This window comes from Trachypithecus francoisi, unplaced genomic scaffold, assembly GCF_009764315.1.
Source record: "Trachypithecus francoisi isolate TF-2019V2 unplaced genomic scaffold, Tfra_2.0 Lachesis_group0, whole genome shotgun sequence".
Lineage (NCBI taxonomy): Eukaryota > Metazoa > Chordata > Mammalia > Primates > Cercopithecidae > Trachypithecus > Trachypithecus francoisi.
Window position 1 is genome coordinate 23,867,414 of NW_022681453.1, and position 22,191 is coordinate 23,889,604.

At 40.9% G+C, this 22,191-nt stretch overlaps 1 protein-coding gene across 1 annotated transcript in view; it reads right to left on the reverse strand.

The window, feature by feature from the left end:
* ERC2 (ELKS/RAB6-interacting/CAST family member 2) overlaps positions 1 to 22,191 on the reverse strand; it is a 1,005,625-nt gene that overhangs the window by 230,992 nt on the left and 752,442 nt on the right. Inside the window, exon 15 of the mRNA XM_033210156.1 lies at positions 12,010 to 12,157. Within this exon, the coding sequence (XP_033066047.1) occupies positions 12,010 to 12,157 (148 nt within the window). The remainder of the gene's footprint in view (positions 1 to 12,009; positions 12,158 to 22,191) is intronic.

Here is a 22,191-nt window from a genome sequence, read left to right on the forward strand (position 1 = left end):
TATTTATTGTCGTGCACCATGCCCTATATTTGATGTCTTTATTTTGTTTCTTGTTTCTTCACTGGAATATTTGGGGCAGAGAATTGTCTGCTTTGTTCACAGCTGTATCTCCAGTGTCCAGAACAGTATCTGGAACACAGTACATGCTCAACAAATATTTGCTGGATAAACTGCCTACTTCTTTCCATGCCCACCTAAGTTGTAAAAATCTCTCTCTGCCTCTTGTTGTCTCTGTTTACTGATCACTTGCACTTCCTGTGGTAGGATTCTGCCCCAAATCTATGAGTGGCATGTTTTCAGAATGTAGCCTGAAAAATTTAACACGAACAGTTGACACTTATTTAAAAATTTACGAATGTCAAGTCCACTGTAGGAGACAGCTATTTCTTGATGCTCTAAAATCTGAAAACTTAAAGATTAACATTAATCTTAAAGAAATGAACATAAAAAATAAAAGCCTTATGTACTAAGATGCTCACCACAGTGTGATTATAAAAGTGAAAAGCTAGAAACAAATCGAAAGCCCCAAAGCAGAATGGTAAAATTCATGACTACAAAATGATAGAAATCATAAACCAAGATATACGTTTTCGAAGGCTTTTAAGGACATGGGAAAAACGTACAAAATATTAAATGTTTAAAAGGCTAAACAAACTTTATTATGTAGTATGTCATGTCTTTGTTCAAATATGTATGTAGACAATGGAATGTAGGAAACTATAAATCTTAGTGACAGTTATTTCTGAGTAGTGGGACTATGGGTAACTTTAGTTTTTTATTTATATTTTTCTAAGGTTCTATTATGAGCATATATTATTTTTATGATAAAAGATATATCTCTATACCTTCAACTATGGAAAAGCTCATTTACATAGAAAGGATGCTACAAAATCAAATCCTTATTACTTTTTAATCTAGTGCATTATTAAGGGGTAACATTGAAAAAAAAAACAATAAACGGGAGATTCTGGAACTTTTAACTTTGCCTTTAGTGTGTTGCAGAGAATCAAAAGAAGAAAGTGACATCTTCCCCCAAAGAATATAAAGTTGAGAAAGATTAAAGGCAAAGTAATGGAAATTTTAAATTCCAAGTCTGATAAATGTCTTCCTGTAATCATGAGAGGAGAGGGTGAAAAATCCTTTTCCTTAATTTTCAGGAAAAAATCCTGATACTACTATTTGAAAAAGCTGAAAAAGAAGAAGTTCTGAAGCCAGGAAAGGACAGACCTGGTGTGCACCACAATGGTGATCAATGACAAAATCGATATCACTTTAACACAGCTTTTCAAGGGGCGGTGTGAAGCAAAAAGCGAGTGAAAAGGGGCTTTTCTTTCATTTTGAAATTCAGCATCAGGAGGACACAAGGGCAGGAAGTGGGATCTTTTTTCAATGTATTTGAAATGATAAGGTGAAGACAGCCTGAAAGGACTTTTAATTATATGATGAGAGGAAGGAAGGGAGGGAGAGAGAGAAAGGGACCAGGAAAAACCTGGTTTTATATGTTAAATGATGAAAAAGAAAATGTAAAACTAAAGAGAAAAAGGCTTCCCAACAGTTACCTTGAGAATGAAACACAAAGGCTGCAGGAGGTAAGTGCCAACATTTCTTGCAAGAAAACCAAAACGACAGCACACTTGATTAAGCCTGTAGCCTTATCCCCTAGTGGCAACCAGTGATGTCTGGTGATGCAGGAAGAGATAAGTCGCCCTTCCCTTCCTGCACATGGTGGCCTCAGGTCATGGCAGGAGCCAGCGGGGGCCAGGCAAGAAGGGTCAGGAGGGGTGGGCAGTGGGTGCTCAGGGTCGCAGAATAAAGCCTTCTTTATTCCGCTTTTTAGCCTCAAGATTACAGGGGCTAAGACCTAACCGAGGTATCGCACCAATTTAGCGATAGCTCCTGGGAAGAGCATGGAAAAACTTCAATGTGAGACCCAGTTGGGCTCTGGTTCCACCTCTCACCAGCTGTGGCATCTCTACATAGCTCCTGAACCCAAGTTACCTCATCTGTAAAACAGGATTATTAACATCTGGTTTTTAGGGTTGTCATGAGGATTAAATGAGATAATATATTTAAAATCCCTAGCCCAACGCCAACTATACAAGGGCTCAAAAACTGTTGGTTCCTCACATTCTAAAATGTGAATAGAAAAACAATGATGTAAACCAAGGTCTCTGTACACATTATACCCACTCCTAAGTCTCACTGAAGCAATGTCAGTCTAATAACTCCCAAAATCCACACAGTCTAACAGCTGGATTCTTCCTCCCAAAGCACATTGGCTCCCTGGTGGCCGACATCTTGGGAATTTTCTCCTGTACACACTCTACTTTGGTGGTGGATCTGAATATTCTCAGAGGCGGTAATGAACAGGTTAAAGTTGAGGGGATTTCAAACATGTCTAATCCAATAAGAGGCTTGGTAAAACATGCGTTATCACTTAAAGAATAAATGTTTAAAAATAGAGCACAGATGTGAAATTTGAATAAAAAGAGAGAGACAGCACAGTGAGAGATCTTCTTGGCATTTGCATGCTATTCTCTGTTTTGGTCACCTTCAGCTAAGCCTGTTATTCTGATATGCTCTGCCAACTGCTCAGTGCTGTGGGGTGCTTCAAGTTACTGAAGCAAAGTTGGCAAATCACTCTGAAATTTAAAAATCAGACCCATCTCCCCCTTTATGCATTTCTAAAAGCCAGGGAACACAATGGTAAAGTTGATCTTTTCAAGTTTTTCTAAACTAATACTTAAAAAGCAAAGAGTGAGTTTCCCCACCCCTCCTAAAACTAGCAATACTTTTACTGGGATCCTTAAAAACTTAAGAGAAAGTATCATGGTTAAATAGGCATTGGTCACAAAATATGGGCTACAGATTGCCAATCATAGAATTCATCGGAATTTCTACTTATGTAGAAAGCATTCTCTGATTCCTCCAGCAGGCAAAGGTTTTTGAACTTCAGTAACATCTCTGCAACAAAAAAATAGCAATTTGTCCTATTTTATCTTTTATGAGCTAGTATCTATCATACTGGAAGTAGAGATGATAAAACTCCAAGGCTTAAGGAGAAAATCAACACTTCCTATAGCCAAAGAGTGCCCATAAGTGCTCCATGCATGTTTAGGAAAAGGAACTAAAATACATTTAAAACAGAGCTTTCACCTAAGGAAGACACTCAGGTGAGAGACTCACATTATTGGCCATCAGGTCAGCTTGATGCTCTGGGAAGATGCCCTTCTGATAGGGATTTGAAAAATGCATGAAATCAGAGAAAATACTTTGCCTCCATATTCACTGAGTGCTATTTTTTGTTGCAATGGCAAACTGAGTGGGGTTGATTCCCTGAGTACTGGGGTTGAGGCACCAGCTGCCTAGGATAAGGAATGTTTCCAGGCTAAGAGAGCAAATGAGTGTCTTACCCAATTGCTTGGACATTAAGAGGAAATTGTTTACAGTAACACTGAGCAGTTCAGGCTTTACCTCCATAAGAATGACCTGCCAGATCTGAGTATTTCTTTTTTTATTAAAAAGGGTTCTCTAGAATAGACTGTAAAGACACTTTGCATTGAAGTCAAAGATAAATAGAGATGTGACTGGATTCTACCAGTGGGACACAAACAGCTTAACCCAAAGTGGGTCTGCTGTAAAAACCAATACATTTGCATTTTAGCAATTTGATCTGGACCAAGTCTGTGATGCATTACAATGCTGGGATCAAATCAAGCTTTTCTGGAGGTAATCCAAACACAACAGGAGGCTATGGGAACCCTACTGCATGGAGTTCCTCTACTGCTGTTTAACTGTGCTAACCTCCTGAACCATAAAGGGTAATTAAAAGTCATCTGCACATGAAGCACTGAAAGTGTAAATGGGAAGCACAACCGTGGCTTCTAGCAGAGGGGAGAAGAAATGTCTGGCTAACCACTCCACTCAGGTGCTTCTTACTTTCCTGGACAAGATGGGTCTACCTCTGTTGAGATCCAATTTTGACTGGGATTCCATCCTTATAGGTGGCTCTCCTGAACACATTCCAGGGCAGCCTCTGCCTTCTCCCATTTTTCACCACATCTGTGACTAATCTTTGTAGACTAATCCTTATAGACAGTCCTGTGATTTTCGGACAACACAGGGCAGAGAGGCTCTACCTAAATAGATTACATTACAAGCAACTTGTTATGGCCTCCAGAATGTTTACCTAGACATGGGACTTTTCTTTTCTGCAAACCCCATGGGAGGCAGATCACAGAGAACCAGTGGACTAGTCTCCTGGTCTTAATGCCTTCCTGCTCCAGCTGACCTATGTGTTTCCTGGTGGCCAAAAGCAATGCCCAGAACTGGTAGAGAAAGGAAAAGAAAACCAAGTACAATTTATCTCTGATCTCAAAAGTAGTCTAACCAGTTCTGAGAAATAAGCTGGTTCTAATTTTAACTAAACAATAATGTCTGGCCCTCATTTTAAAAAGGCATTTTCATTGAGGATGTGTGTATCACTACTTCAGCACATAGGGGAACATTTGGGAATATGGCTTAGGGGGTAAGATTTAGTTTTAAGCTTTCTTCAAAAACTCCTTAGCAGCAGGCAAATCCAGTGATTTCAGAATTAATTATTTTGATGTCAGTTCTTTTTTCAAGGGTGAAGAAAAAGAGTTGGGGCCCTGGCTCCAAGACACCAAAAAAGGAAAGGTGGTAATTTTCTTATGTTTTTTGAACTGGCCTCCATAGAAAAAGAACCAAATCAAAATTTAACTAATTCCCAATTGAGGCCCTCTCCCAAAACTGCACAAATCTGCAAGCAAGATTATTTTTAAAAAGAAACAACATAAAAGTATGAGAGGTATGTGCCTGTGAAGAAACAGGAGTGGAAGGAATACAAAAGTTGGATAGTGTTAGATATCTACTCTACCAAACTAGAATTAACCCTTTACCTTTTTTTAATGCAACACGTAGCAGAAAGTTAATTTGTATTACCCTCTTACCTTTATACCATGCTCAGCCTAGAACTAACCCAAATGTCAACACCTGAAGAGCATCACAAAGATTCTTTTATTGTTAAGCACAGTTGCAATTTCTGAACTCATTTCATATCACCTTTAGCTTTCTTGACAGATGTTTAAAAATAGTTAAACTATTTCTAGGCAAATTGATTTATGAGATACTCGGGAGTTTTCAGGGATGAAATGGAGGGATTCCCTTCATAACAGCAAGCAACCTCTGCTACTTCTGAGAACTCAGTGACATTTTATTCAAAAAGAGTCTAAGAAATTTGAGAAGATTTGAACTAGAAGAAGGTAAAAAAATTTGGAATAAAAGTCCAAAATTACCGCCATCCCAAATAGTTCAACCATGGGGAAAGTCACTCTGTAAAAGTGTTTTGCAATGTGGCAAGAAAGGGCATGGTTACATTTTGAGGTCATCAGTTGACACATAGGCCTCATCTTCTCTATCAAGCCCTATAGTCTGGTGGTGGCTGCCTAGAATATTGGGGTGAGAATTATGAGGCTAAGTCTTATCTATAGAAACAAGGATCATGATTGATGGATTGTTTTTCTTTTCTTGTCATGATTTATTCATTCATTCATACATTCAACAAATAATTGCTGAATGCTAGCAATTGTGTTAGTAACAGATAACACAATTATCAGAGATCAATGATGAGCAAAAAGTCATATTACCATATTCTCAGTCCTTATGGAGCTCAAAAACTAGCAAGGCAGATAGCTATTATTAAAATCATCACAAAACAAATGCAAAATTGTATCTGTTACAAGTGCTGTAAAATGGATAATATATGTGCTGAAAAGTGTCAACTTGGCAGATTTGACCCAATTGAGCAAGTCCCAGAGGCTTCCCTGGAGAAGTGATGTTGGACTGAAATTGAATGGATGAATAGGCATTAACTAGGTAAAGAAAAGAGGGAAAAACATTCCAGGCAAAGGAAAGGGTACATGCAAGATACAGAGCACATTGGGTTAAGTTTGTATTTATCCTAACACCTAGAGGAGCCTGGGAAGGGTTTTCAGCAGTAAGGACTGGAGGGTGATGAGTGTAACCTGAGATTTATCTTTAGAAAAGATTATGTTTCTGCCCACTGAAGTTTGAAAACAGCTGGCCTGGCCTGGAGGCCAAATGTACTTCTTCTCCTAGGCACAGGCAACCCCCAGTGTAGTCCAATAGCAGGGGAATGGCCTCTCTTGTCTACCTGCATGCCTCTTGACAGCAAGGAAAGTCAAGATTTAGACTGTGATGGTGTGTTGTTGAAACTGCCAGAAAGTCAGGGAGGGTATTTTGTCATTAGCGCTACTCCCTCCCACACTACTTAAAAATCTCATCAGGTATGGCAGGCAAATTCCGGCATGAGTTCTCTTTTGTGGCTCCAACGGAAGTAGCAGTGTTTCCTAAAAAGGCAAGTCAAGCACCTTGAGACTCCATGGAGGTTGGAGCTAGGGGATGTGGAAAGTGAGCATACTAGGGTAGCCTTAAACAGGCCAGTCCATAGTGGTGACTAGGGGAGCCCTCCCTATTCTGAGGCTGCAGAGTTAGCGTATTCTGCTTCCTAACTGCACAGAAGTTCTGCTTCAGAATACACCACTCTTAGCAGATCCTGCACAGGAGTCCTACAGTCTACTCCACCCATTCCCACTCTGACAACTTACTTCCTTGCCTCCTTGCTCACTCTACACCAGCCATTAGGCTCCTTGTTATCCCCCAAACACACCAGCACACTTCTGCTTCATTCCCTCTGCTGGAAAATCCTTCCCCTAGACATCTACATGGCTCATTCCCCCGCCACCTTCAAGTCCTTGCTCCAATGTCTCCTTCCCAATGAGACCCATCCTGTCTACCCTATTTTAAATTGTCACCAGATCCTTGATCCTACCCTAGAACTCCTGTTTTGCCTTATACTAGTCTGTATTTTTCTTCTTTTCTACTATATAATTTATTTATTATGTTCATTGTTTATTGCCTTTCTCCCCCTATTAAAAAGTAAGCCTGTCTGGGTGTGATGGCTCATACCTAACAATCCCCGCACTTTGGGAGGCCAAGGTGGGAGGATTGCTTGAGTCTCAGAGTTCAAGATCAGCCTGGGCAACCTAGCGAGACCTTGTCTCTTCTAAAAATAATAATAAAATAAGCTAGGCATGGTTGTGCACATCTGTAGTCCCAGCTATTAGGGAGGCTGAGGTGGGAGTATCGCTTGAGCCCACGAGTTGGAGCTTGCAGTGAGCTGTGATCGCACCACTGCAGTCCAGCCAGGGCAATGCAGTAAGACCCTATCTCAAAAAAAAAAAAAATGTAAGCTCCACAAGGAAGCGGTCTTTATGTGTTCTAGTCACTGATGTATTCCATGCCTAGCACTGTAACACAGAGCAGGCAGTCAGTAAATACTTGTTAAGTTGAATTCCAATGTGGCAAACATGACACTTGGTCTTACCAAGCTGCACACTCCTATTATCCCCATCACCCTGGACAGGTTGGGAGTCATAAGCTGAACCACTGGAACTGGGTTTCTCTGATGACATCTGTGAGGTATGGGGGCTGATCATGGCTCACAATGTTGCTTTAGGGAGTCAGTGTTCAGCCTAGCCACAAGCAAGATCTCAGCACTCCTGCAGCACCAGGGCCAACTCTGCACCAGATATGAGTGGTTTGATGGTGATTAAGTCATATAGTCTCTTAGACTTTGGTTTAATCAACTCAAAAATAAGGATGATGCTTTTTTCATTGGGCCAGGCAAAATATCTGTTACAGATGATTCCCCAGCACCTGGCAGAGAGTCTGGCACAGAGTAGGTAGGCAATAAGTTGGTTGATTATAAGGAAAAAATGAGATGATGTTTGTAAACTTATGTAACCATAAAGCACTTGGCATAGAGCCTGGAAAATGGTAATCATGCATTCATTCACACAACAAATATTTACTGAGCACCTACTATGTGCCTGGCAATAACTCAGTGACTTGTGTTGGTCTGGGAAAGGGAGAGACTTTCTGTATAAGTTGAGCTCAAAAGGTTGCCTGGGCTAGGCATGGTGGCTTACGCCCATAATCCCAGCACTTTGGGAGGCCAAGGTGGGAAGACTGCTTGAGCCCAGGAGTTTGAGACGAGCCTAGGCAATATAGTGAAACCTCATTTCTACAAAAAAATATAAAAATGAGCTGGGAAAGGTGGGGCATGCCTGCTGAGGTGGGAGGATCGCTAGAGCTCAGGAGGTAGTGGCTGAAGTGAGCTGTGATTGTATCACTGTACTCTAGCCTGGCTGACAGAGTGAGACCATGTATTGAAAAAGGAAGGCAGTCTGACGAGGGTGGCATCTCTCATAAGCCAGTCTGCCTCAGTATCTGCACAGAAGACTGAGCAGGCCAGGCGGGTGGCCTTCCCCTCTCATTGGCCCTGAAAGAGCTCTGCTCTTCCAAGTCAGCCATGCAGATCAAGACAATTGATCTCACAGGACTGCCCTCCCTCACTGATATCATGTGGGTTGCATACACAAAGCAAGCAAATTTCATAAGTGCTATGGGCCTCTTCAGTGCAGGCTGGGACCTGGGGTCCAGGGTTTCTGACATGTCTGCTCACTGCTCCATGAGTGCTTTGGCTTTAGGAGAGGAGGACCAGGAAGGCTTAGGTGTCAAGGTCTATTTGCTCTTTCTGCCACAGTTGCCACAGCTCAACAATGTGTTCTCAACCTGTGCCCAGCTGTGTGCAAAGCAGTAATGATGAAATCAAAATTAAACTACCTCTGAGTGTTGGCGGTTATAATATCACTTAGTAGTAGTAGCAATAATAGTAGTATTAATAGTAATAGTAGTTGCAATAGCAGCTTACACATATGTAGCACCTATTATGTGCCAGGCATATGCAAAGTACTCAGTTTACCTTTCACCTCACAATAACTCTTTGAATTGTTAGCCCAATTTACAGATGAGGAAACTGAGGTTCAAGAAGGTTTAGTATCTTGCCTGTAATCACCCAGCTAATAAATGCCAGACACAGGATTCACCTTAAGCAGTTCAACTTTGGATGTCATCTTTTATGATCATTTGGCAAAGGGTCTCCTTAAGTATTATGGTGTATCCAACTGTGAGGCTGAGCAAGATACCCAACCTCTCTGGGCCTCTGGCTCCTTCTCTATAAGAGTATCAAACGCTCAGTCTTTTTGGGAGGTGATGAGTTGATGTATGTAAAGCCCTTATACCCATGCCTAGTACATGATGAGGGCTCAAAAGTATTAGTAATTGTTGTCGATGTGATCAAAAAGCCTAAGTGTAAGGACTCCAGGCAGAACCCACTGTTTGTGAACAGCTGGAGAACATTCTTTAATGGTGTTTTTGGCATTTACTTTAGGTTTATGAAGATAAGGAGACCTCACAATTTCTGGGAATACCATTCTGCTTGACACTCTGAATTTCTCCCTGAACCTGGTGGGTGGAGTATGTGTGGAATCCGATAGACTATCTAAAGCCTGAGCCCCATCACTTACAAGCTGTGAATCGTTGGACTGGTTATTCCACACCCTGAGCCTCAGTCATGCTCCCTAGAAAAGGGAGATAATGCTGCACACACTCACATGGTTGCTGTGAGGACTATGGGACAACATCTCTGAGGGACACTGGATATAAGACCTAGCATAAATTCTCAATAAAAGGGGATTATTTTGATAGCACATTAATCATTGTTCTTAGAGGCATTATCATTGGCAATAAGGATACTGAAATTCAGGTGATTTTTCCTGATCTTTGGTGGGTGGGGTGAGGAAGGATATCAGACCTAAATCACCAAGGAGCCCATCCTCTTCCTTCACTGCATCCTTCTCCACAACAGCCCTTTAGACACTGCCTTAGCACATACAGCAGCTGAACTCTGCATAGCTGGGGTTTCCCAAATGTACCCCATGACACCAAAAACCAAGCTTGTTGTAAAGAATAAAGGCTTTGTGCAGGTTCCTAGGAGCAAATTGAAGGACTATGCTCAATCCTTACTGGAATCGAGAAGTGAATTTTCATGATGCTGAGAAAGAAAAAAGATAGCCTTAAAAATTCCTTGTTGGGAAAAGTAGAGGGGAACATGAGGAGCAAAGTGTCTAAGAGAAAGAAAGGAAAAATTATCCACTGCCTGGTAAGAAGGCTTCTGGCAATTCTGCAGCTCCACCAAGCTAATTCAGCAAGAGCTGACCCTATCAGGTGGCCAAAGTCTGGAACCATTGATATATACACAATAAATGAAATGACACTGCAAATCATGTTATAATGCTATCATCTATGGTCTCAGACTTTATGGCCATAGAGTACTGAAAATCATCAAAAGAGGTGAAGGTCAAGTTTGGATGAGCTCTTATGCACCCCCATCCCCAATGATTGGGGCAAGTGTCTCCCTAGCAGCTGACTGACCTGAGACCTTTGGATCATGTATGCATCCTGGCTGGACCAGTGGTACTTGGCTGTAATATCTGGACTGTAGCCAGCACCACAAGAGCATGGTATTTTCAAGCTCAAGGGCTGTTTCTTAGGTCTATAAACCTGCAGGAGAAACCTACAATGGTTAGGTGCAGGAGAGGAGGGTGCAGGGAAGGAATTAGGGAAAAGCAAAGAAGGATGCTCATTTTGACTTTCTGTGGCCAAGTAGGTAGAAAACCCAGTGTAAAAGATGCACAGCGCCAAAAAAAGAGGTCAGGTGTAAGCAATCTCCGACCCCTGAGGCCAGCATTAGCAAGGCATACCACTCTGTGGAATGATCCCAGTGTCTTGCAGTGACTGGGACTCTCCCTCTATGAGGACAAGGTGCTCAGGCACAGTAGTGGTCTCTCTCTCTCTCTCTCTTCTCTCTCTCTCTCTCTCTCTCTCATTCTCTGTCCCTCTCACTGTCTCTGAACAAGGCAGCCCCATGAGAAATAACTCTGGTGCAGGGCCAATGTATGTCTTTTCCTTCCTGAGATGGAAAAGGGTTAGTCACATTGTAAGTGGAGGGGACTTAATCCTTCAGGCTTCCTTTCCACTCACCTTGCCCATGGTGCTTGGCACAGATCACTCTAGCAGGCAGAGAGCCTGCCCCAGGCGCTGAGTCAATATCAAGGCACTCTACATGGTAACTGTGTGGCCATTAGAGAGCTTCAGAGCCACATATGGCCCTAGGTAAAATGTGGTAGCCACCCTGCAAGGCCATAAACCATTGAGCTGACTGATTTCATAATGAACTCGAATCTTAGTGAATATCTTTAATCGTTGCTTACAAGAGTCACCAAGTAATATGAGGAAGATAAATATCTAAAGATTTCATGGATGATTTTCCAATATGCTTCAGATGTAATTATTTCCATTTAAGCTACTTCCAGAAAATCTTCCAGAGAGCAAGGAACTTTCTGCACAATTTAGAACTATGCCCCTGCTTCCATGTCCCTCAAAACAAATACAGTGGCCTAGAGGGGCAAAAACACAGGATAATGGGGCAAACGGGTGATTTTTTAAAAATAGTGTGAATAATGGCTGGGTAGTCTCTAAGCATAGTCTGGCAGTGCTAGAAGCTGGGAGATGCTCCTTGGCTGAAATTATCGGAGGAAATAGTCCAAGAACTAAAGTTGAAAGAATAGAGAGAAAGAAACCTAAAAACCTGGATGAGGGCAGTTCTTTACAGGGACCAGAAAGTGAGCAAGGCAGAAGGTAACAGGTCTAACAGGAAAGAAGTTTACCCAGAATTTAATTATAAGTTTCTAGAATTTAATCAGAAGTCAAACAAAGTCCACTGGAAGAAAGAAAGCTGAGAGCTACTTCTGGGGAGATGATGCTGACACAAAAGAAAGGAAAACAGCACTGGTTGCAAACCACACAAGCCCAGCCACATGCACATAAACACAGAAAAACAGTAAAATGCTGTTGCAGCAACAACTGGGTCCATTGCACTCCTACCTGGTTTTAGCGGCTTGAGCCCACAGGATGGATATGGGAAATGAAGAGTGGCTAAAATCCAGAGAAAGCCCACAAGGCCCCAAACCCAGCAAAACACACCTGTCTTGCAGGAGGCCCCACCTGCTGCTTTAATTGATGTACTAGTCGGTCTTTTTCTCGCTTGAGGGCCATGACTTCTTCCTGCGTCTTTTTCTTTTTGGAGGCAGACAATTCCAGCAAGGCAATGTTTGCATCTTTTTCACTGATGGCTGCAAGTAGCGCTTCCTGTCTGGTAAAATAAAGATTATTGAGATCATTTTTGTAAAATAAAAAAATCCCAAACAATTGGCATTTATAGTTGAAATGAACCACAGAGTATTGTCTCAATGGGAAGAAATTATGAATTATACTTAAAACAAACTAGCTCTTTGGCTTTCAGAATGGACACAGTAGTTTGGGTCAGAATCCCTGTGACTGCACACTGCAGCCACTGAGAGAGGAATCTTTTAATGGCTTCATAGATGTAGCCACATATTAGAAATAGGAGGGGACAAATCTGAGCATTCATTGCCGACACATTTATCCACCCATCCATCCAAACATACATACATTCATCTATCCATCCATCAATTTATCAAGAGTCTTAGTCTGCTTTCTGTTGTTATAAAGTAATACCTGAGGCTGCATAATTTATAAAGAAAAGATGTTTATTTGGCTCATGATTCTGGAGATTGGGAAGTTTAAGGGCATGGTGGTAGCTTCCAGCAAGGGCTTTTGTACTAACATGGCAAGAAAAGTAGAAGGACAAGTGAGCAAGTGTGAAAGAGACCACAAGATCAAGCAAAGCTTGCTTTTATAACAACCTGCTCTCTCAAGAACTAATTCACTCCTGAGACAAGAGAATTAGTCCATTTGTGAGGGCTCCACCCTCATGATCCTCATGATCTAAGTACTTCTTAATGCCCCTGCCTTTTAATACTGTTATGTTGGTAATTAAGTTTTCATCATATGAACTTTTGGGGGATACATTCAAACTATAGCACCAAGTAAGGTTCTAGATACTCTGAGAAAACCCCTAAAACTGGGTAGCAATTTCACCTATTACTTTTTTCATGCAAGGTTTTCTTTTGAAGGCAGACAGAGATATTTACTGGAAACCTTGTTCTATTTTCAGTGCACTTCGTGATGCTCCCTTGCCATCCCACAAAAAACAATTACTTCCTCAGCCTTCCTTGTTTCAGTAATTACACTACCATCCACTAAGCAGCACAAATCCTGAACTTAGAATTCATCCCAGAGTTATTTCCTTCTTTCTCTATCCAGAGCCAATCCACTGACAACTTCAGTAGGTTTTACTTGAAAGTATGCCCCTTATCTAAACTTATGCACTACTATAAAAACATCAACCAACCATCAGCATCACTCACTGGGGACCACTACAAAAGCTTACTCATTGATCTCTCTGGTAAAGAGAGTAAAGTCATCTTTCAAAACATTATAAGCCCAGATTCCACCATTCTATTGTGTAAAGATGCATTGCATCACTCTTTAGACTTGAAATCCAGACTCTTTATTGATGCTTGCAACACATTACACTAACCAGCGCTGACAACCTCTCTGAGGGCCTCTGTTCCTCTTCTCCTTCCTCAATCATTAGGCTCCAGCACATTTCATTCCAGGTCTCTGCTAGTCCTTGGAAATGTTACCCTTGGCCCCTCATGTCACAGGCTTCACCTTTCTATGCTTTTGCTTCACACAGCTCTTATCTTCCAGGTGTGTGACTGACTACTGACTTAGACTGCCTCATGTCCAAGTCGGTCATCTGTCACATTACACTACTTCATTATTTTATAGCACTCTTTGCCACTTGATAGCATCTTATTTATTATTTGCTTTGTAGACTTGATGCTCCATGAAACTGGGACCTCTATCGATCTTGGGCACCATCAATTCTCAAGCTTCTAGAAGATCCCTCAGCACATAGCAGGTGCCCAAAAATGTTAGTTCAAGGAAGAAGAAAGTTCATTTTTTACTTTTTACAGACTTTTAAAGATATCACCAGACGCCTCTTCCTCTCATTTTTAACTAATTAGAATGCTTTGTTTCCTGCTTAACCTATAGTCATCACTTATTCAGAGAACTTTTAAAGTTGCCTCCTTCAATCTTTACAGTATAATTTTATGACCACATCTGTCACAAATTTTAACCTGGAATTTTCTGGGATGATTTTTGAGTAGGAAATAGCTCTCCTGGGTGTGTTTCATTGAATCCTCCTTTCCTCTGGGAAAGTCTTATCCCCAACATTTGTGTCTCTTCTGAAACATTCTAGCTACTTTGGAAGACCCCACAGCCCCAAGGAAGCCTCCACACTGGGAACTTCCCTCACACACAAGGCCCAGGATTAAAACCTGGTCATGATCCTGTTTTGCCTTTCTTTAATCCCCATCACCAGACCAGGCCCTCTCCAGATGTTTGGACAAGGTGGTCATTATTTGGATCTCAGATTATTCCCCTTTTCACTGCAGGGATTTATATGGCGTTTTCTGGGCCCCACTAATGTCTGGCAGTAGGAGCTTCTGTTTGAAGCTCACGCAGATGTGTGAGCAGCAGAACATGTCAGGAAATATCTCCATTTTCCAGAAGAAAAGCAGTGCAGGCTGGACTACCACCAGCAGCATTAATATCCAGCTTCACAGAGCCTGTCTGCTTTTGGATAACAGCTGAGACAATAGACATGCTTGCGGCTCCCAGCCAGTGCATATTTATACAGAGGGTGAAGCTGAAGAGGCTATACAGACTTTAAATCAGGGACAGCCTATTTGCTATCTGCTATTCCAAACTTTAGCTACAACGCACAAGGTGATTGCAATATTTTATCCCCTCTGTTACAAACTGAAATATCTAAGTGAAGCTTTTTTAGTGAAAACAAACTAAAGGACCGATATTAGGAAAATTGGGGATTGGAGGTAAACTGACTACACTTCTACAACTGCATCTTTACAGACATATGCAGGTATTTAAAATGCTGATTTAAAAACCTTAGTGACGTGAAAATATTTATGTTTGTTGAGAAACAATTCTCTACGAGTGAGTCTGTCATGTTTCTGTGCATTTTACAAGCACAGACACTATTTTCTTTTCTGATAATCTTTCAAGGCCATTTGTATAGTGACTAGCTTTGAAAGACAGAGGTGGTTTTTCTGTTTGGATCAAAGGGAAGACACGCTTACTGCCCCATATAATAGTGTCTCCTTCCAGAGCAAAAGGCAGGCAGGCATGTTACTGCCTATTATAAAATATTCAGATTCTGGCCGGGCGCGGTGGCTCAAGCCTGTAATCCCAGCACTTTGGGAGGCCGAGGCGGGCGGATCACGAGGTCAGGAGATCGAGACCATCCTGGTGAACACTGTGAAACCCCGTCTCTACTAAAAAATACAAAAAACTAGCCGGGCGAGGTGGCGGGCGCCTGTAGTCCCAGCTACTCGGGAGGCTGAGGCAGGAGAATGGCGTGAACCCGGGAGGCGGAGCTTGCAGTGAGCTGAGATCCGGCCACTGCACTCCAGCCCCGGCGACAGAGCAAGACTCCGTCTCAAAAAAAAAAAAAAATTCAGATTCTCTGATCTCAGGGTTGCCCTCCTATAATACAAATGACTACGTATGTGTTCATCCAGTCCATCCGACTGGCCTCCATGGGACTTGGAGCAAGGAGAATCGACACAAATATACTAATTCTTCACTCTGTGCCATGAGCAATAAAGTCCTTTATCTTTGGCCCAGAAGTCTCTTGTCATCTGCCTGCATCCATGGAACTGAGGCAGGCTAACCTGTTAGGATACAGTAGGGAAGATCCCAGACCCTTCATAGTTCTTGACATACAAATGTATATCCAAAATGATCCCTAAAACATAAAGCTATACAGATAGGAAAAAACAGGGACAAGGAGGAAGTATACCAAAATGATAATAATCACCATTTCAAGGTGACGGGATGAATGAGGCATTTGTTTTTTTTTTTTTTTTTTGCTTTATTTTTTTACTTTTTTCTGCTTATACTTTTAAGCATTATTCTCAGAAAACATCCTAAGAGTAAACATTTAAAACTTGTAAGTTAGGCTTTCGGTCATCAAGTAAACTGCAGGTACATGGTTCAAAACCTTAGCAGGTGTGTAATTTGCTCATTTTCCCACCCAGGTTATCTATAATATGTTCTGTCTGTCCTTCCATTCTTTATGCACAGATAGGCACACACACATATTTTCACACACACACAATGTTTGATACAATCTACATCATCTACCACTTGGAAAACTGTAGTAGTCTCCGAACCAGACTCCCTGTATCTACTTTTAGCCTGCTTTAACCCATTTTCCTTTTCTAGGTCAAAATTTGAGATTATATAGCTTTAATAACTGTTAAAAGTCATCATCAATCCAAACAATAATCATTTAAAAAAAATTTTACTTTAAGTTCTGGGGTACATGTGCAGAATGTGCAGGTTTGTTACATAGGCATATACATGCCATGGTGGTTTGCTGTACCCATTAACCCATCATCTACATTAGGTATTTCCCTAATGCTCTCCCTCCCCTAGCCCACCAACCCCCGACAGGCCCCAGTGTGTGATGTCCCCTCCCTGTGTCCATGTGTTCTCATTGTTCAACTCCCACTTATGAGTGAGAACATGTGGTGTTTGGTTTTCTGTTCTTGTATTAGTTTGCTGAGAATGATGGTTTCCAGCTTCATCCATGTCCCTGCAAAGGACATGAGCTCATCCTTTTTATGGCTGCATAGTATTCCATGGCATATATGTGCCACATTTTCTCAATCCAGTCTATCATTGATGGTCATTTGGGTTGGTTTCAAGTCTTTGTTATTGTGAACAGTGCCACAATAAACATACATGTGCATGTGTCTTTATAGTAGAATGATTTATAATCCTTTGGGTATATACCCAGTAATGGGACTGCTGGGTCAAATGGTATTTCTGGTTCTAGATCCTTGAGGAATCACCACACTGTCTTCTCCAATGGTTGAACTAATTTACACTCCCACCAACAGCATAAAAGCGTTCCTATTTCTCCACATCCTCTCCAGCATCTGTTGTTTCCTGACTTTTTAATGATCTCCATTCTATTTGGCATGAGATGGTATCTTATTGTGGTTTTGATTTGCATTTCTCTGACGACCAGTGATGATGAGCTTTTTTGCATACGTTTGTTGGTATAAATGTCTTCTTTTGAGAAGTGTCTGTTCATATCCTTCACCAATTTTTGATGGGGTTGTCTTTTTCTTGTAAATTTGTTAAAGTTCTTTGTAGATTCTGGATATTAGCCTTTGTCAGGTGGGTAGATTGTAAAAATTTTCTCCCATTCTGTAGGTGGCCTGTTCACTCTGATGATAGTTTCTTTCACTGTGTAGAAGCTGTTTAGTTTAATTAGATGCCATTTGCCAATTTTGGCTTTTGTTACCATTGCTTTTGGTGTTTTATTTATGAAGTCTTTACCCATGCCTATGTCCTTAATGGTACTGCCTAGGTTTTCTTCTAGGGTTTTTATGGTTTTAGGTCTCATGTTTAAGTCTTTAATCCATCTTGAGTTAATTTTTGTATAAGGTGTAAGGAAGGGGTCCGGTTTCAGTTTTCTGCATATGGCTAGCCAGGTTCCCAATACCATTTATTAAATAGGGAATCCTTTCCCCGTTGCTTGTTTTTGTGTATGATTCTAAAATTTAGGCTTTTAAGCTTTAACACTTATTTCTCCTCTCATAATACCACAAAAAACCCCAACAAATTAATTTCTAATTTTCACTTGACTGTCAGAGAAAAACATACATCAATTTCTAATTCTCTACAAATGTTATTAAATACAGTTCCAAGTCAAATTAGCCTTAATTATCAAACCTCAAAGTACATTTAAAATCTTTTAAATAAAATTACATTTAAAGCCACTCACCAACCTTAAATTAATATTCATATAAAATAATCTATTTTGCTCTTTGTAATCTTCTCCTTATTGTATTTTTGTTTTATTTTGTTTTGCTTTTGCCTAACAAATCTATTTTTATAGATATTGGCATTATACAATCATAGAACTCTAAATAAAATTAATGTAACTAAGATTATCTATATTTTCAAACCCTCATTTAAATACTGACCATAAACTAATGATATTTTCCCAAAAAAACTTGATTGAGATATATATTCAATAATTCTAGCCCATTTAAATCAAAGGGTCATTAGTAGAAGATAAAAAGGTATATAAAACAAGAGAAATGAGAACATTTCATACTTCAGGATATTTGGCAAGGTATTCAGAAGCTTATCTGGCTATTTGTATACCTATTTGTATAGAGATGGCAGGCCTAGAATTAAACTAAATCTTAATTCCAGGCTAACAGAGCCATTGATTTGGTTTTTGAAGCAAGAAGTTTTACAAAATGAGTTACAATAACTCCTTCCCTCCCTCCCTCCATCCTTCGCTCCCTCCCTCCCTCCTTTCTCTCTCTCTCTCCTCTCTCTCTCTCTCTCTCCTTCTTTCTTTCTCTCTTTCTGAGGCAGACTCTCACTCTGTTGTCCAGGCTGGAATGCGATGGTGTGATCTTGGCTTACTGCAAGCTCCGCCTCCCAGGTTCACGCCATTCTCCTGCCCCAGCCTCCCAAGTAGCTGGCACTACAGGTGCCCGCCACCACGCCCAGCTAATTTTTTGTATTTTTAGGAGAGAGTGGGTTTCACCATGTTAGGCAGGATGGGCTTGATCTCCTGACCTCGTGATCCGCGCACCTCGGCCTCCCAAAGTGCTGGGATTACAGGTGTGAGCCACCGCGCCCAGCCAACTCTTTCTTAAGTTAATTGACTTTAGCTAAGACAGGTTGAACATCCCGAATCCAAAAATCCCAAATCCAAAGAACTCCAAAATCCTATATGCTTTGAGCACCAACAGGACATTCAAAGACAATACTCATTGCAGCATTCTGGATTTTTGGATTTGTATTACTCTATTGGTAAGTGTAATACAAATATTCCAAAATCTGAAAAAAATATGAAATCTGAAATACATCTGGTCCCAAGCATTTCAGATGAGGGATACTCAACCTGTAATTTAAATCACTGTGAGCTAATTGTGTACAGTTACGGGTTTTCATTATCCCTGCCTTAAAGGTCAGGTTTGTTTTGAGGATGGGTATACCGAATATAATTTTATAAAAACTAATTTCATTTTGCCATCCCTATGTCAGATTCTACACTTTTACAGTTCCCATGAGCCAGACTGTTGATACATTGACAGAAAGCACCTACCAAGAAAATCACAAACATTGAAATAGATTAGGAAGCTTATATTAAATATCCTTGCTTTTTTTTTCTCATGGCAAATTTTGGTCCAGCCATTCAAAAACTGGAAAAACTAAAATACCACCAGTTCTGATGTACCATTTTTTTTTTAAAAGTCTCCACTTTAAAGAGTATACCAGTGATAAGACACTTGGATATAAACTGGAAACAAAAAGTTCATTATTTTCCCCAATGAAAGAATTACCTTCTAGAATCAAGAGCACATTTATATTGCTTCAAAAATTATTACTGTCCCATCAATCTGAAGAAGTTCCATAAGCTTGAAATCATGTTCAATCTATCCCTTTTGCCTTTTTATAGACAACGCGAAAAGTACATATATGCCCATTCTTAGACAGTAGGTTTAAGTATATACCAAAGACTTGCAAAATTATCTTGAGAACATCGCCATCCTCAAGTACCAATTACTAAGGTGATCTGTCTATGCCCCCAAAATGTAGCTTAAAATATGAAAAGGAAGCCCACATATGCTAGGAAGGAAGATAAGATAATGTGAAGAGAAATAAATCTGTAAGAGTCTGCTGAATGCCAAGCTAAGAAAGTATATCATAGACAGCATTTTATCAAAGTGCAGCCTAAACAAATGTCAAGGGGAATAATTTCTTTAACAAATATGGGCAACAATAGAGGAAAAAAAGGGGGAAATTCTGTGCCCTGTCATACATTTAGTCAGGATTAACAATGGATAAAAATATGTGCAAGAACACATTTAATAACCCTAAACTGTCATTCAGTGTGTAGGAGGTAATCAAGATACAGCTAATAAAACACCAAAAAAAATGGTTTTAGCCACCCTGAAAAAAAAAAAAAACCCTCCATGGAATAAAACAAAACAGGGCTGAAGGGCATCTCCTGCCAAGATAAATGCCTTCTTTTGAGTGTTGCCTGTGGCCAGCCCTCACAAAGAGAGCTCCAGGATCCTCTGCTGGTAATACATGACTACCTCACTTATCACAGTCCATTTAAAAGGGAGCTTTGTAAACATTTCTACTTCACTCCCCATTGCTGTCATTCTATTAATGATGATTTGAGCTCTGAAAGAGGATCTAAAATTAATTTCAGGAGTTGCAAATGAGGCAGGCCAATTAGGAACTATTATAAATTGGATTTGGGAAGAACCATTAACACATTGTTTCTTGTGGGTTCTTGTTTGAGTTAGCTGACCCATCTTTAGAAGTGCATTCAATTACAAAGGCGGATGCTTAAAAAATGCATTCCATTAAGAAATGTTTGGATAATGACATATAAGAGAAAGTCTACATTATGTATGGTGCTTAGCCCAGGCAGTCATGTTCTAATCATATTGTGGGGGGAAAAAGTCCGCTCAATCAACTTTTCTCAGCTAATTACTATTTTCTTTCCCTCATGACCCTGAATATTCAACTGTAAGTTCAGTAGGAGGTGACTTCAGACAGATGGTGACGAAAGATCCTATTCAAAACAGCCTCTCTCTCACCCCTGGGGTGAGGGTTGGGTGGAGGTTTGCTGCAATCAACCCTGGAGATAGATGTTCATTTGCCTCAATTTTAAAAGCTGCATTTTCAAATGGCATCTTGAGAAAGAAAAGTTCTTTAATATCAATTAATATCAACCCTACCCACCAGCAGAATGATGTATGGTATATGCAGAAGGGGCCATGCAGAAAGCAAAGCAGCTCACATGAGGTGGGGCCCACAGGGTGAGATATATTTGAACAACCATGAGTTTCAGCAAGGACAAAGAACAGACCAGATTCGTAAAGGCCAGGCTTTGGCAGCCCAGACTTCTTAATGTGGTTTGCTCCCTGTCGTCCACCTAAAACTGACCTCAAAAAAATAGTTTACTCCAATTACGAAGAATTCTGTCTTTGAAACCTAATAGCACATGACTGGAATTTCCTAACACGGGGGCCATGGAGTCTTGTGGAAGTTCTTTACTCTAAGCACCAGCTTCTACCCTGTTCCTTGCTCAGTGCATGAGCCAGGGAGGCAGCTGGCCCATCCGGCAGTTCCTCCAGTTCCTCCAATTGGACCAGAACACTCTCAAGTGCCAACGTCATGTGCTTCAGGTCACCAAGAGGGCAAATGCCAGCATCATTTGGCATCCTGCTACAAAGGGGTATTGGTGAGTCTGAAGCCAACTGATTTTCCCACATAGAAAAGGTCCAAGGCCAGAGGAGGAGTGCCAGGAAGAGCTACTCCCCCCATTCTAAATGTTTCTCTCGAATCCTGTCCTTCTAGAGAATTGATAAAAAGGCAATGAAGGATGGGAGGGACCATTGTCCCAGGTCTTGGCAGTGGGCATGTGTGAGGCATTGCTCGTTACTATGTGCCTGATCCAAAAAAAAAAAAAGAAAAGAAAGAAAAAGAAAATATTTGAGCACTTTGGCCTATTATGATTTTTTTAAAAAACATACCCACACAAATAAAATATTACTCAAGTTTTTAAGAGGAGGAGGTACTGATCTTTATTTAGTGCTGGGGCTTTGGAAGCAAATGTACCTGAGTTTGAATCTCAGTGATACCTTTTTTCTATGACCCTGGGTAAGTTACTCACTGTCTCTGAAACTTCAAGTTCCTCATAAATAATCTAAGATGGACAATCGTAACTCTCTCTTGGATTGAGGCAGGAGAATATGGTGGAGGCAGGGAACTGAAGGCCATTTCACTCCAATTTCCTAGAACTAAATTAAAAGGAAAACCCTAACTTTCCATGCCTAAGTAACAAAAGGACCAGAGGTTACTCCCTTTGCAAACTCCCACCTTTTCTGCGTGGCAGATGGGAAATTGGCTGTCCGCAACCAATCAGACTGATTGCCAGCCCAGTCTTCGTTTGCATGCAAGTGCAACTTTGTGGCCAGGCACGGTGGATCACGCCTGTAATCCCAGCATTTTGGGAGGCCGAGGTGGGTATATCACCTGAGGTCAGGAGTTCGCAACCAGCCTGGACAATATGGTGAAACCCCATCTCTACTAAAAATACAAAAAATTAGCTGG